Raw genomic sequence first — 16,314 nt, forward strand, 5'->3', positions numbered from 1 at the left:
GCATTTGTATTAGCGCATTGCAAACAAATTGTACCGGGTACATTTGATGTGCCGTCACCTCGTTTATTTTTATCAGCGCATGTCAACGCACCGAGGGGCATAACGTTTTGCCCTCGGGAAACATCTACAAGGTAATTAGAAAGAAGCATCACGAAAAATCAACAACTTCAGCCGTACCACCGAAGCCGGGGTCAAAAAGTAAACAAATTTGACTAAAAAATGGTAAAACTAAGTGCAAACATTTGATCATTTTGACTCTCATCAGTGAAAGTCGCTTCATGCAATCCATCTACGCCGGATTAACATTCAGTAGAATTAAGGACGGATCGATGCCTTGCGTGGGTGAGGAATAGGCCGTTCTGCCGGCAGAATTTCGAGCATACTTCATTCGCTAGTGATTGTATAGTAACACAAAAATATACAGAATATTTGCAAGGAAAAATTAGAGAACTAAATTCAAATCAAATCTAAATTTCGAGCATTGTAAAGTGGAATCTTGCAGAGCGTTGGGGTAGAATGCACTCGTGCCTCATAACTCAACGGCATTAAAAAATATGGCTCAGACAAATAATCACCATAAAGCTCATGGCGTTAAAGAAAGATAAGTCAATGCGGCTAAATCGGCGATGCATATTACTAAAAAGCTAGAATTTGGGAACACAATGAATATCGACCAGAATTTGGTCGGCCCTTGCAAAATTTTATAAAACAGAATATGCGATTTTTACGGCCATTGCTGGCAAGCAGGCTGAATCGGCGCCAATTTATGAGCAGAATTTATCCAAGCGCAGTGAAAACTTGTTTCTTTGCTATATAAATTGTCGAATAAACTGGCTCGAACTTCTCGGCTCCTGTTTATTTGCGCGCTTGATCATTTCATGGAAAGTGCGCAATATAAGAATTAAAATTATTATTATTATTATTATTATTATTATTATTATTATTATTATTATTATTATTATTATTATTATTTTATTATTTATTAGCAAATTAAACCATTCTTCATACGTACAACTTGTGCTAATGACGTCATTGTCTTGACGGTTTCTTGGACTTGGTCCTACGCAATTGAGGTCTTGGTTCGAAAAGAGGCATTCACAAAATGGGCACCCAACACCGTACTTTATAATTATGCTTTCATTGAGAAAAAATAGTACTGTCTTCGGCCTACAGGAATGCTATAATGGTGCTTGTATTGGTATCTAGACAGCCTCAACTAAGATATCTCATTTCGTGATGTTTGCTCCCGTATTTTGAAGACACAATGCGGAAAATCAAGAACAAAAGACTCACTTTTTCCGCGTTGCTCCATTAAAATGCTAATTGATTGTCTTGTTTAAAACAAGGCACTGCCTTTGATTACCACTTAATGTTGTTAGCAGAGTCAGGTGTTACACCGTGTAAGAGCGATGAAGCCGATTCTTGTGTTATTTTGCGGCATTTGGCTCTTGGCCTTCAACTGGATCGGTTTATCTGTTGCAATCAGTAATGAAACAGGTAAGTACAGTAGGCACTGTGAAATTCTTACACTCCGCATATGCGTTTACTAAGGAGTTCGCATGAAGGCTAGACAAAAGTCTAAGTATCTGGAACTGACAAAATGTTTCAGTGTAGACTCATCGTAGCAAACAACACTTCACACTTACGATGCCTGTCTGTTTAAGTAATATTGGTCTAAAAGATATTTGTTTGTGTCATTCAACTTGCAATCCCTATAATTCTATGGTTAACGATGAAACCTTTTTATAGAACCTTTATAAGTAATTTATACTAAAAAGAATGCAATGATGCGAATCGTGTAAGGTAAGTGTATATTTGTATTTTTCTACTTTAAAGGAAACATTACCAAACTGAAAAGAATAACTTAAGTCTCTAGAAAAATTTGAAAGATAGCAGTTTCGATGAAATTTCCAAAACAAGTTCACTTCAAGCTGTGAACTATATACCAGTGATTCAGACCTAAGTGTATCAATTGGCAAACAAAGAACAAAAACAGTTCTCAGTTTTTCCGCTTTCATAAGAATACATGATGTTTTGGCTCATCAACAGAACAAAGTTTAATTGATATAAACAGTGACCGGTATTTGATCCTGTGCCGTTTCTCTGTACTGGCAAAACACGTAGTCCTGCTCCGTTCTGCCAGAAACGTCAATTCCACTGAGTAAGATTAAAAGACACTCAGCTAATTTATAGTCACCGGTGATGTAAGCTGTTCACTGAAAGTGTTTTACGAAGATGGCATAGTGATGTGAAAGTAAATATGCAAGGCGGTTTTGCGTTTAATTATAATAAGCAATGTCGGTTTTCGAGATGCACTCTAGTTATTGCAGACTTTCTGGACTTTGGGTACTCAAGGTTTAGGCAGTAAACTCTTCTCTTCGGAACACACACAAAAAAATGAAATTAATTTTGCTCAGTATCAGGGCTTATTTCGGTGGATTTCCGTTCGGATAGCCTTTAGTTAAATCGCCTCAGAAATTCGGATTAAGTTAAAAAGAAAAATCTGAAGTTTTCCTCGGCAAAATATCAGCTCCAAATTTCGTAACTCTGGTAAACTAATTCTTTTCTTTTTCGATGGTGCAAAGATGTCTTTGAAAATGCGTAAGAACGAGGTCAGCAACAGCTCACAAACTTGGTAAATAAGATAACTTATTCTTTCCTCAAACTCTCTGCAACCCAAATTTTCAGCAAAAGCATCCTAACAGATTAAACTGTATTAACTTACACATTCAAATATGTCGTTAAAAAGACTACAATACGAGACTGGAACGACCTGAGATCACAGGAGACAACTTGAAGTATTTTGCTTCAATGTTCTCGGATTCTTTGGTCAGTGAAAGTTTTCGCGTGACCTTGAAGGCTTCAACTTTCGTTAGAAAGGCCGGTAAAAGATTGTCACGGAAACAAAGCAAAATGTCTGAATGTGATCGTTTCTTATCATTTTCCTCTATATAACGTATATACTAGTTCAGTGAATAGCGTATGGACATACACCATTTACTTTAAACTTTGGGGCCTGTGGATGAAAACCTGTTTTGTGGTTATTGAGCAGTGCTATCCGGACAGCTTTTTTTTAAATTTTTCATTATCTGATTATGAATTATAATTTTTAATAGATTGCAAAATTCCATCCTCCCCCTCCAAAGTTTAATTTTGGCATAGTCAGCTGTCAGCCGGAATGGAGAGAGAGATGTAAGACGAAACAAAGCAAATATTTCAAATTAACTCCGAATGACAAGGATTCATCCCTGCTCACCCCTCAATGGATGGCACTGATTGGCCTAAATATAGTTGATAAATTTTGACAGTTAGATCACGCTTGGTAAATCAAGGTGAATATTTTGATTTCAATGGATTGGGTCTGCTATTGTTTCCACGTTCATTATTGCGGCCAGCCCTAAGGCATTGTTCTGTCTAATGCCAAATAACACTTGAATTTGATTTTATGAGGTAAATTGTGGTTAGAAATGGAGTTCCTGTTTCTATTCTTCATGTTTATTGTCCACAATTTTTTTTGTCTTGCCTCAGCTTCTGTTCATTTTGCTGTTTCATTAAACACCTTACGGTGTCCTAGTCTTTTATGTTCTGAATTTAATAAAGCTTTGTATTTTGCATAGCACTGTCACGGTAATTTTGTTGTTTTTTGGTAAAAACTGCTCAAACATTTGACAAAGAACCTTTCCTCTAATATAAAAGTGCTCTTAGAGCATCAAGAGGAAAATAATTTAGTGATTTGTTCCAGGAAGAACAAGCTGTAATCAGTTTTTACTGATCTCTCTGAAATACACAGGAAGAACTTGAAAAAATTGGCCCATTTTTTCAAGTTGTAATCCATTTCCATCCTAGCCATCCGTAGCCAAACATAATCAATACTACTTTCTGTGAACTATATAGTAAGGTTATTGCTAACAAAACTAAACCATTACTTTACAATTCCATCGATTCAAATACGTTTCTTTTTTCACATTCAAAGTAACACTACAAATAGGTGACACTGGCCCTTTAACTAACGTGCCAGAATTTTCCTTTTGGTCTCCTATCAAGATACATTTAAACCCAAGGGAGAGGGGGACCCAGTGAGAACATTTAAACTGCAAAACGTTCTCCTATGTTTCCAGATCGTTTTGTTTAATTTTAAAGACATAGTTGCGTCAGATAATGCAGTATGATCTGTGCGGGTGATATGTAGTTGTAAATTTATGTTGCAGAAAGTCGGTTTTAGGAAACGGAGTCTTATACATCTTGAATTTACAGGCTGTTATTAGCTTTACCAAAATGCTAGCTAGTCTTTACGGACTTTTAATTAATGTCATACCGAGATTTGCCGCCCACCCATCCCTACTACCGAAAACGAAAGGAATTAGTCTTTCAGTGTTTCGAAACTTTGAAGTGACATTTTGCCGAAGAAAACTGTTTTTCTTCTCAAGTGAAGAATGCCTTTCGAACAAATATCCACCAGAATGAACCGCTGGGTAACTGAACAAACAGTCAAGAAGCTAGATTGGTCGAAAGATGGAGATAAAACCACGGAGGCCAACGTGGAGAAGATGGCGCGCAGGCCTTCCATCTTGTTTTTAACCGTGACATGCTTCTTCAGATGCATGACCACAGAAATCGCGTTTGGTCGTCTGCTACTCTCCATTCGAAAATATTTAAGTTCCCTCGTTCCACCCGCATCTGAAGAATTTTTGTTGACACTCGATCACATTTAACTGATCTTGAACCAATAGTCATACTTTAGGATCACATCCGCAGATATCATGACAGAAGGCTAAATTCTATTTTATATATAGCTTAACAGTGTACTTGTGTTTTTTGCAGAACCCGACCCGTGTAAAACAAAGAATTACAAGGTACTTTCTAAGCCCGACAGAGGTGCTGGGTTTGAAACGGTCGACGAACCACGCAGCGACAAACATTCTTTTCCTGAATCTGCCGCTTGGTATCGCTTCACTGGCGGTGCAGGCCATCGAATGGCCAAACGCTGTGTTCCTGAGATGCGTTGCGGTGGAGAAGCCTCTGGTTGGCTGGATGGCTCCCATCCTTCTGTTGAGGAAGGCACTGTTAATCGCACCGTGTGTTTCAACCACGACGATGACTGCTGTTTGTGGAGGACTAAAGTGAAAGTACGGAACTGCAGTGGCTTCTATTTGTATTATCTGAAGCGAGATGTGCGAGGAGCGTACAATTACCGATACTGTGGAAACGGAAAAGGTAACTAGTACAAAAATAGTAATATTTATAGTTATTTATAGACTGACTGTGATAGTAAGCGCATTCTGATTGGTCCAAAACCTATGGCTATTATACCAATTAACCCATAAAAAACTCTTTTTACTAAATTTAGTTATTTTATAAAAGCAATAGATCGCATTTTCTATGGGTTTACCAGTGTGAGAAACCCATTTGGAATGTTGGGAGAACATCCGAGAGCTTGTACCACTCGCCTCTTGCTCGCGATTTACAAGATTTTATCGTGTTCTGCCGACATCCAGCGTTGGATGATTGCGGCGGTAAACTCGGATAAAATGCGATTTATTCCTTAATGATGTACACCGAGCAATAAAATACTAACTTTTCTGGAGCAACATTCTACATACAATTTGTTTAAAAAATGAACTCAACTGACTAAGTACTATGTTGCCAAGTATCAATGGAATCGATTACTATGTGCTTTAGTTTACTCACTATTACGTTGTTGATAACTGGTAGTGCGATCCCTCCGATCCTACTAATCATTATATTCATGCAAGCAAATTAATTAATGCGCGTCATTTTTCCCTTCAAGCCCTACCAAGAAGCCTTGGCTCAGGCTGGTCTCGAAACTCTTTCAGCAAGAAGACAATCACTGACAAACAAGTCTTTTTGAAAGATCACAGAAGACAGGAATAATAAATTCCATGTTTTACTCCCAGGGAGGAACACCCTGTCATTACAATTTAAGGAAGAAACCAAACTTCAACGCTAATTTTAAGACAAATAGATTAAAGAACTCATTCCTTCTTAGTAATGCGCTCAAATTGTAATTTTTTTGTCATTTTATGGCAGTTTTTTAACCTTTGTAATATTTTTGAATTTTTGAATTTTTTTTTAATTTTATTGTAAAAGACTATATAATTCAACCCTCGGGTTGCAATTTAGTTTTAATAAAGCATCTATCTATCTTATAATTACCATTCAAGTCTTGTCTAACTCTGTATTCTCCGCCCATTTTAGGACCTGATCCGTGCGACAAGCGCTATTACAAATTGTTAGACCATGCTGATCGAGCTCAAGAATTTATAACAGACAGCGAATATAAATGCGATCGACGAGAAGAAGATGCCCCGACGTACGGTCGATGGAACCGATTTAATGGCTCTGCAGGCGTTGCAATGCCAACCAAATGTGTTCGTACAATGCGGTGTGGAGCCAAAGCCCCTGGGTGGCTCAAGGGCGGACACCCCAAAGTATCTGAAGGCGTTGCCACCCGAACTGTGTGCTATCATTGGGAAGACGACTGTTGTTATTATAGAAATGATATTCAAGTCAAAAACTGCGGTCGCTACTTCGTTTACAAGTTTGAGATGCCTCCTGCATACAACCTTCGGTATTGCGGTAATGGTAAAGGTAAGCATGCGTAGTCAGTCCACACGAAATTATAGTAACTTAAAGTAGCTTGAGCCACGTCACTTTCTTCTGCTTTGCCTCAACGCAATTGTTGCACTGAGCTAAAGTGATCAGTGATTTGCTCGAACGTTTTACAAGTACAAGGATGTTTTAACATATTTAGAATCCAAAATAGAGACGTAAAAGGGAATATATGTTACAAAATCATTTTGTTTTTACATGCGTGTAATTATTTTGATGTAATTGTAATTGTAATCAAAATTTTTAACGTAGTTAAACTTTTCTGTTTAGGTCCCAAATCAAGAAATAAAAATCTGTGTGAACGCAAAATACAAGAGGAAGGTAAATAAATTGCCCGCTTTGAATTGTAAGTAACTGCGCGCGCATGCACAAACTTTCATGACGGATATAGAACGGTAACTATATTTGGTAACTATAGTGTACTACACTATAGTAAAGAAAGAAACGCCCGGGTTGGTGATATCGTGCATATCGCATTGTCGTTCATATCGCATACATGCAACAAAGTGATACCATCTGACTCGACCTTAAGTGCTTCTTTAATAATTCCTAACTGTCCTTTTAGAGCTAAGAGCATTCCTAGTCTTTAAGGTCTGTTTTAAACTGATTATCGGAAGTAAGCCGCACTGGTCTTGCTTAGTACATTCTGTGACTTGATTAACAAATTTGCACCAGTTTTTCAACCTGTAATAATGGCAAAATCAAAACCAATCGCGATTAAAGCTCGCTCGTTTTTTCCAAACTTAGTTGCCATGCCAATTACAAGTTTGCCTCAATTAGTTTTGTTGTTTCATTAGCTTACCTGCATTTGTTGGTCACTGCCTATCGCCTTATTTGACAACTTTTGTTTTACGGCCTTCACTGATTTAATTTAACAACTGAATACTTCTCTATTCAGAAAACCCTTGTCATGCCGGTCACTACATTGAGCTGTCAGAACCTGATCGAGCACAAGGATATGTTAAAAATGCTTACGTATACCAAAAGTGCGATAAAGAAGATCTGGAAGAAGATCACGCGTGGTACCGCTTCACTGGGAAAGCAGGAACGCAGATGGCCAACAAATGTGTACCCATAAATCACTGCAACACCAACGTTCCGGGCTGGCTTAATGGGTCTCATCCTCAAAACGAGGACGAAGGGGCGGTGATGAGAACCGTGTGTTTCCATTGGAAAAATGACTGCTGCCATTGGAAAACTCAAATAAAGGTCCGCAAATGTGGAGGATTTTATCTTTATTATCTGAAGAAAAATGCTTTGGGAGACAAGTTCAACTACCGATACTGCGGCAATGGCGGAGGTAAGGAACAGTAAAGAATATCTTAATAAAGTCTTGTTGGGAATGACGGCTAGATTCTAAATCATCGGATTCTTGGCTGTGAAACCCATTTGATAGGTGAAGGTTAACCTGCGATAGGATGTTCTTTTTTTCGGGGGAGCGCGAAAGTGTGGCAGCGCGAGAGTTGGCGGTCGGGAGAAGAGAGGAGATGTAGGGAGGGAGGGAGGGAGGGTATGATTGCAGGTTAGGTGAAGGTTAGAACTGCATCAGCCTCACGCTTTCACTCGGTTACTCGCAGTCTATACTGATCTAGAAAATCTTCATCCATGGACAGTAACTCTGGGAAGTGACCATTATTTCAAAACGTATTTCTCCTTCGATGTTTGGTTTTCTCAGATTTCAGAGACGAAGAATCACTAGTATGTAAATTAGTATTAGGTAATAAATTAAATTTGTTTATTTTCACTATCAGGGCCTATACCTACGCAAGCTTCGACAACAAAAGGTAAGTTGAATAAGCTTAGACTCTTGTAACTGTTTGCGTACTAAGTGTAACAGGTACTGTCATTTGCAATTGACTTCTTATGGGCTGGGTGGTGGGACGATCCAAACAGCACTGGTACGCACTGATCTAGGAAGTGTTTCTGATTGGTCCGCTCACTGCAAATCTGCATAGTATACTTCATCAGTACGAAATTTCTGCTGACGCTTCCCAGATAGAAGCTGAACTAGCTTGAGATTCCAATTTAAACTGCTACATGGTTTTTGTGAATTTCATTTATTCATGTGCATGGTCCGAAAATCAATGATTTCTGAATTTTTTTTTTCTGAATTTCTGAATAAAAAGTCCCGTCTTTGTTTTTATTTTCAGCAACCACCGAAGGAACGACAACAAGCACAAGTACCAGTGAGTTATTATCCATTTCCACTTTTATTATCACAAAATAGCTTTGAAAGAAATCATGTTCCCGTCTTTGTTTTTATTTTCAGCAACCACCGAAGGAACGACAACAAGCACAAGTACCAGTGAGTTATTATCCATTTCCACTTTTATTATCACAAAATAGCTTTGAAAGAAATCATGCCACAAGATAGTAAAATGTCAAAAAAATATATATATATATCCCTCACTCATAACCTTCAAGGGAATATTATAAGCTGGATAAATACTTAATTAAATATTGGCATGTTAAACTCCAACTACGCTTTGTCTTTCGCAATAATGTTGTAGTTCTAAGGGTTTTGTGGATATGGTTTGATTGGGTAATGAAATCCTTGATTAATCTATGTTTTTGTTATTTGTATACAGGAACAACTTCGACAACCACAGGTAAAAGACACTCTGTGCTACAATTGAACCTTCTTCCTTACAGCGGCCAAATTTTTATCCCAATCAACTTGTTATTAATCAGCATGCAGAACACGCGTTATTTTATTTTCAGTCAGTTTTTTTTTTGCGTTTTTCAGGCGAGCGGAAGCAAGCGCGAGTCATGCGCGACGGCTTGACTTGCGCTTTCCTCCGCTCGCCTGAGAAACGTAAAGAAGAAAATAAATAAATAAATAAAAAATAATAATAATAAATAAAATAAATAAAAAAAGTAATGCCTGTACGCCTGTTTTGCAGGCTAGTTATTTATTTACACAAATCCTATGCTAAAAACGCCTCCCTATGGAGGCCATGCACCACTCTACTACGACGGAACTTTATTCAGTCCGAAGATAGCATGTATTCTTTTACACTCGGACTAAAGTTATTCTCCAAAAATATCTATCAGTTAACGACGGAAAAGTAAACAAAAAAGTGGTCTTCTTACTAAGTATTTGTATTCGTGTTAGCTAATGGCAGAACTTAAAAAATTATGATAAAGGCAGTGGTTGTGCAGATGTTTTCACGGTCAGTTTAAAAGCCAACCCTCCTTTATTGTATTTTTGTTTGACTTCTCCATTGTTTTGTGATTCAAAAACAAGCAATTAATATTTTTTTGTTCTTTTCTCTTTTACAGTCCGTCCCAGTCCACCAAGCAATCCAGGTAGGCATGAATTAATACCAGACAGAGTTCTTTTAGAGATGGTCCAAACGACTCATGTCTCTTTGGAGTTTAGGGTTTGCAAGATATGACAATTAGGAGCTTTACATAGCAACAGTATAGAAGTTTATTTAGTCCTCCCTTACACGGTGTGCACGCTGCCAGAGTATAGTAATGTTGCAGTAATTGTATGAGATAACACAGGTTATCATTAAATTAAGGCTGCGTGCACTGATCTCTATGGTTACCCGGACAATTTGATCAGCAAGTAACCGACATAGAGAACCGCTGCTTGTATAAGTTTCAAACTTCTTAAGACCAACAAGTACCCACAAAAATGTATTAATTGCTGCTTTTCTAAGTTTCAAAATTCTTAACACGTAAGAAGGCGCACTGATTTATTAAATTAATATTTTGATTCTGATTTGGCGGACGCATACACCTGTGCGTTTATAAAAAGTCAATTTCCTGAGTTATAGTTGTCAGGCTAAACCGTTTGTGCCTTAAATTGTTAGGAGGAATTTCAATTTTGCTGGAAAAGGGAGCAGAAGGGAGAAAGAAACGAGAGAATTAAGCATCAGCAAGCAAACAAACAAACAAACAAACAAACAAAAAATGAAATTAAAAAAATCAACAGTACATTGAAATGAGTCGAAAGCTATAGTTTAACTCACTCCTAGTCATATCTAGTTTTTTATTTTCTTACTTGATTTCTGTTTTCAGCCGTAAATGTTACTTGTGGAAAGAACGAGATGTCGATAAGTATACCAAAATCTATTCTTCGCGGCCTGGACAAAGAACATCTTCGTCTCAAGGATGTGAAGTGTGGAGCCAAAGAAACCGAAACTGCCTTCGTTCTTCACACAAAATTGACGGAATGCCTCACAGTGAGCAAACACACAAAGAATTTTGTAAACTACATGAACAAAGTTTTGGAAATTCCCATAGGGCCCAATCAGATAATCACACGAGTGCGTGAAGTAGAGATCCCTTTCAGTTGCTATTACTCAAACACTGGAGTCGTATCGGCTGTGGGCCTTGAAGTTCAGAGCAAGAAGATCATTTTCTCTAAGAAAGGATATGGGAAATTCGTGTTGGAAATGAAGATTTTCCCAGACAGCAGGTTTCTTGTGCATTACAAGAAGAGTGATTTCCCGTTGTATGTACCCCTGAGGGCAGAACTGTTCGTGGAAGTTAGCGTTCGTACAGAGGACAGCAGGTTGAGGATTTTAGCGGAAGATTGCTTTGCTACACCGGATCCTGACCCTAATAAGCCTGGATTGAAATACACATTCATTAAAGACGGGTAGGTCATGCTTATCTGTAGCTGTTTGTTATGACTTGCTAAAGTATGGTGAACTAGTAAAGAGGTAAAATTTCAATGTCGATGAAGATAGACCCGAAGATGTTTTTAATTGGAAATACCCAAAGATTACACAAAATAAAACAACAAATTAGCAAGTAACCGACATAGAGAACAGCTGCTTGTCTAAGTTTCAACTTTTAAGACCAGCAAGTAACCCAACAACTTAGAAAACAAGAACTGGCCTGCAAGTTAGCCTGAGAACCACGACCATTAGCCTGTACATGTTATGCGAAGTGTTTGACCTCACACTCCGGCTCTCCCCTCAGTCTCTGTAGACACTTAATCTGGAATTTAACTCTCTGCTACACAGCCGCAGGATTTTTTATGTTATCACTGTGCACGTCCAATTTTTTTTTTGTATTTTAAAGCTGCTCCTCATTGTTAGTCTCTGCTAAACCATATATCATTGGGGAGTGAATATTTGGTTTTATGTAATTAATGTTTAAAACACGAGCAGCAGTGTTTTATCGGGATTTAAAACCACAAGGCCAGCCGAGTGGTTTTAGACCCGATAAAATACGTGCTGCGAGTTTTTTGAATGGCTTCAAAAACATTATTGGAAAAGCGTGTGTCAAGAGAGTTCATAACAATGATGCTTTTGTGAACTTTGGAAATTAGCATACGAGAAAAACATTTAACACCGGATACCAGTAAGGAGGAGGTTTATCGAGTTTTAAAACCACTGCACGTGATGTTTTATCGACCATTTGATAGGTCAATGGGCTTATAAATTATTAATTATAATGAGTTTTTGAACAACTGTTCATTGTTATATGAACCACATACAACCCACAATTCATTTCAAGATTTGGTCTGACGAAAGGCTAACGCTCAAAACGTCAGCTCTAGAATCTCAGTGTGGTGGCCAGAATTTTTACTCATTTGATAAAACAAAATATACACCGACGTAGAACGATTTTTAGAAAGTGAAATCCTTTTCCTTTTATCATTATGGCATTTATGCTTCCCAAAGTGCCCCTTAGTACCCACCCACCCGGGCAAAACAGGTGGCTATCCTACCATGTCTCTCCGGCTCTCCTTAAATCTATTGAAGGTACCACAGACCTCGCTACAATCTTTCAGTTGTAAACAATTAGGAATAATAATGAGCATTATAATACCATAGATTATTATTTAGATCAGACAGACGCCTTTAACACATTCAATGATCTGATAAAATAATCTCTTGTAGGTGCAAAATTGATGACACCGTCGCCTACATTCCAACTGTGGACAAAACCAGACAGCGGTTTAGCCTCGAGGCGTTCAAGTTCGTGGGTGACCATCAGTTCGTTTACATGCACTGCAGGGTCAAAATATGTAACGCAACTGATCCCTTGTCACGCTGCGCGCAAGGCTGTCTGGAGCACCGACGCAAGAGGTCCCTGGACACTACAGAATCAAGGGACGAGGAATTCAGTCTGGCGGAGGGACCTATCATGCGTAAGGAGGAAGATGAACAGAAAACAAGTGTTGATGATTCTTTTGAAGGATTACGCAAGATGGATGTCAAAGGTAACTTGAGCTAGCTGATATCTTTATTTTGTCGAAAGATTGTACAGCGCACGCGCGGAAAAATAATCAGAAGCTATAACGAAAATTGAGAGTCAGCAGGTAGAGCAGCCGGCATTCCAGCAAGCTACCAATTGCCTTATTGGTTTTGCTATAGTAGTGGCTTTCAGTTGGAAGGCTGCCTTTAGCGACATCGTCGCTATTTTTCCTAAGCCATTTACTTTGTTCTACGATTCTTTAATCGGTAATCAGACCTCGCAAGTGATTACACAGTACAACCTCTCACACAATCCATGATAACAAAATCTGGAAGTAAACCCACACATTTCTCAGTGCAACTTTGAACCACAATTTAAATTTAAGTTGTATTTTTGAGTGTCCCACAGTTAGTCAAGTAATTCTTAAATAAAATCACCCTTTCATGGCTGTCAAAGATAAATCACTTTATATGATTTGCTCGGCACGATGAATACCCGAAGAAAATTTCTCGATGAAGGTGTATCCAACACGAAATACCCACACATGTATGTGACACCAATTGTCTCGTGGTGTTTAACTAGGAACTACAAGTTATTCTCGGTATTCAGGGTCAAATAATAAACGACTTAAGACCCAGCTAGTAAACGTTCTTACACTGTTGGAAACATTTTAATTCGTTAAGGACGGTGCCTACAAATACAGAAGTATTTTTGTGTGGTTTATGACGATGCAGGAAAAGCAGATCTTAGGAAGGGCTATTGAAATCGAAAAAGAAAATTGGAGGTAACCACGCATTTTTCAGAGATAATTAGGCAACAATATTTCTAAAAAGTACCAAAATATAAAGCAATGTATGGCAGTTTTTCCAAAATTTAAGCTTAATTATCTCTGAAAAATGCATGATTACCCCCAATTTTCTTTTGGGATACCAAGAGCACTTGCTAAGTTCTGCTTTCTCCGTATAGTTTTAAACCGCGCAAAAATATTGCTATATTAGTAGGAACCACCCAATAGGAAACCCGAGTATCTCGAGATGCGCAGAACGTATGCGCAGTGACAAAAGTAGGTACCGTCCTTAAATGGTGATGAAGGACACGTTCGGCTTAATACTTTTGGGTCCAAAACTGATTGTAGGTTAGTCAAAATGCCACACCGAAATTATTTTTTTCTGAAGTATCATTCGTATGCACTGTTTGATAAATGTGCTGTGTCTTTATTCTCACTGCTTTCAATAGTATTCCCATCTCAGCCATAGGAGTACGTAGATTGATCGAAGGCCTATAGGTGGCTTGCAACCAATCCCTGGAGTACCAAAAAGACAACGGTATGGCGACCATGTAGGATGACAAAAAAAAGGTTCTTTCATCCAACATGGCTGCCACACCATTGTCTTTTGGTTCTCTAGGGATTGGTGGCAAACCACCTATTGTCAGTACCTGAGCGAAAAAAAACCCCGAAAAAACCATAATTATTGTAATGAACTGTGCTTTTCTCTTTCAGATCAGCAGAACAATCCTTTGGTGATCGTTTCCGCCCTGACCGGCACGATTTGTCTGATGGGAGTGTCATACATGCTGTGGTCCAACAAAAAGCGGAGAAATGTGTATGGTCAAGGATATCGACCGCTACATCATCAAGCAAAACTAGACTAGTAATCAGTGATATCTCAGTAATCATATAAATCAAACACAAGTTAGTTTTCTCGTAGTTAATAAAAGGGAGACAATCAGTTAGATTCGTAGACTGCTGCATTAGTTAGCAGCCAGGATTCCATTTGCTGTAGAAATAGTTTTCAGAAATATACCAATAATCAAATGCACGTGCTCAAGGAGATTTGCCTGTAGATTGCATAGCACGCGCCTTGGTATAATTATAAGGCGCAATCATTTGTCGAGCCGCGTGTTAGTGGATGAGCCTTGCATGAGAAGAGCCGGATTGCTCTCGGGCCTGTTTTATATTGGGAGTCTCCGCCGGCCGGAGCCATTGTTTTTTGGCATACCAGTTTTGACTGAAACAGTTCCCCACGGTGCCTACTAATAAAGTATTTTTGTGCAGTTTATGACTATGCAGGGAAAGCAGATCTCAGCAAGGGCTATTGAAATCCAAAAAGAAAATTGGGTTAACAGTGCATTTTTTTAGAGATAATTAAGCAACAATTATTAAAAAAAAAAAAAAAAAACGGTAAAATACAAAGCAACGTATGGCGTTTTTCCCGAATTGAAGCTTTGTTATCAGGCTGAAAATACATGGTTACCCCAAATTTTCTTTTTGGATACCAAGAGCACTTGCTAATTTCTTGTTTTTCCGCATAATTTTAAACCGCTCAAAAATATCCCTGTATTAGTAGGCACGGGTTTCTCGAGATCCACAGAACGTATGCGCAGTAACAAAAGTAGACTGTAGAAAAATATTGCACCCTTTCTTATACCTCGAAATTAATATAGGCCAAGGCCATTTGCCCTTGATCCTGACGAGGTCTCATTTTTCCAGTGGCAAGCGTAGTGTTTGTGTTCTAAGTTCTGACAGGAATTTCTATCCAGTTTTCGCCACCCTTTCGATCGACAGTCTGTTTTTGTAACCATTTAAAATACTTATATTTTAAATTTCCAACCCTTTCGCTTACTACGAAGGTGAAAGGGAACTTCTTTTGGGAGGTACCTGCCCCCCCTCCCCCCCCCCCCTTATTCACAAAATTTGACTCCTCTGCGCCCTGTACCTATAGACACATGGTTAACCCACTCCCTTCCACCCTGACACGGGAGTCACTTCTCGAGCGCACGGCATTACGTCGACAATGCACCCTGTAGTTTAATTACTCAAACATACTCAGCCATGTATGGAATGTAGATCACCTGGTCAGTAAAGGCAAATAAAAGAAACTTTTTTCAAGTACAAAATTCTCACTATCATCGTTCTTGAATGTAGAAACAAAATTAGAGCTACATGAGTAGCACAGAATAAAGTACGGGGTCAGGAGCCCATAACCCATATGAGCTCCTGACGGGATACCCGTTATTTTCTCTACCGTGCGAGCAGAACGTTTCTTTCTGGCAAGTTTTTTTTTTTAAGATGTACGGAGTCGTTGATTTATCTGGTATTTCGCGTAGTTGGCTTGTTTAGCGTCCTCGAGAGAAAAACAAAAAGAAAAAAGCCTCTTTTAGCAGGGTGATAATGGAGAGCTTAAGCAACGGCAACGAAAACGCCTTAAAATAGTTTATTTCATTTGTGCTACTTCGCGATTATTTCAACTTGCTCAACTTCTACGTACAGAAACGGCGAACTATCCTGGAACCAAATTGGTAGGAGTGGCGTTGAAGTTAAGAAAGAAAATGAAAAATTCACCGTCGTGTCCCCACGTTCTCCGAAAAACCTAGAATTTGACAGGAGCGCATTAAGGGCTTAATGGGCTCTTGAATTTGGTCATTTAACGTTGTTGTTTTGCAGAGGACAGCAAAGAAATGAACCGAAATGTAAAACGCACGTGTAGAGCGATTGTTTTTGCTCATTGAACCTATTGTTTT

General features: G+C 38.6%; 2 protein-coding genes across 2 annotated transcripts in view; one reads left to right on the forward strand and one right to left on the reverse strand.

Moving 5' to 3' along the window:
* Positions 1-16,314, reverse strand: part of LOC146464690 (uncharacterized) — a 156,547-nt gene that overhangs the window by 12,504 nt on the left and 127,729 nt on the right. The window lies entirely within an intron of this gene.
* LOC146464691 (oncoprotein-induced transcript 3 protein-like) lies at positions 1,337-15,473 on the forward strand. The gene is made up of 12 exons (XM_085129211.1): positions 1,337-1,497; positions 4,822-5,214; positions 6,217-6,609; positions 6,901-6,951; positions 7,529-7,930; positions 8,382-8,414; positions 8,900-8,935; positions 9,219-9,239; positions 9,913-9,939; positions 10,660-11,242; positions 12,495-12,817; positions 14,294-15,473. Exons 1-12 carry the CDS (start codon positions 1,410-1,412, stop codon positions 14,443-14,445), a joined length of 2,502 nt encoding a protein of 833 aa, XP_084985337.1. The 5' UTR covers positions 1,337-1,409; the 3' UTR covers positions 14,446-15,473.

This window comes from Pavona decussata, unplaced genomic scaffold, assembly GCF_977016875.1.
Source record: "Pavona decussata unplaced genomic scaffold, jaPavDecu1.1 SCAFFOLD_161, whole genome shotgun sequence".
NCBI classification, from domain to species: Eukaryota; Metazoa; Cnidaria; class Anthozoa; order Scleractinia; family Agariciidae; genus Pavona; species Pavona decussata.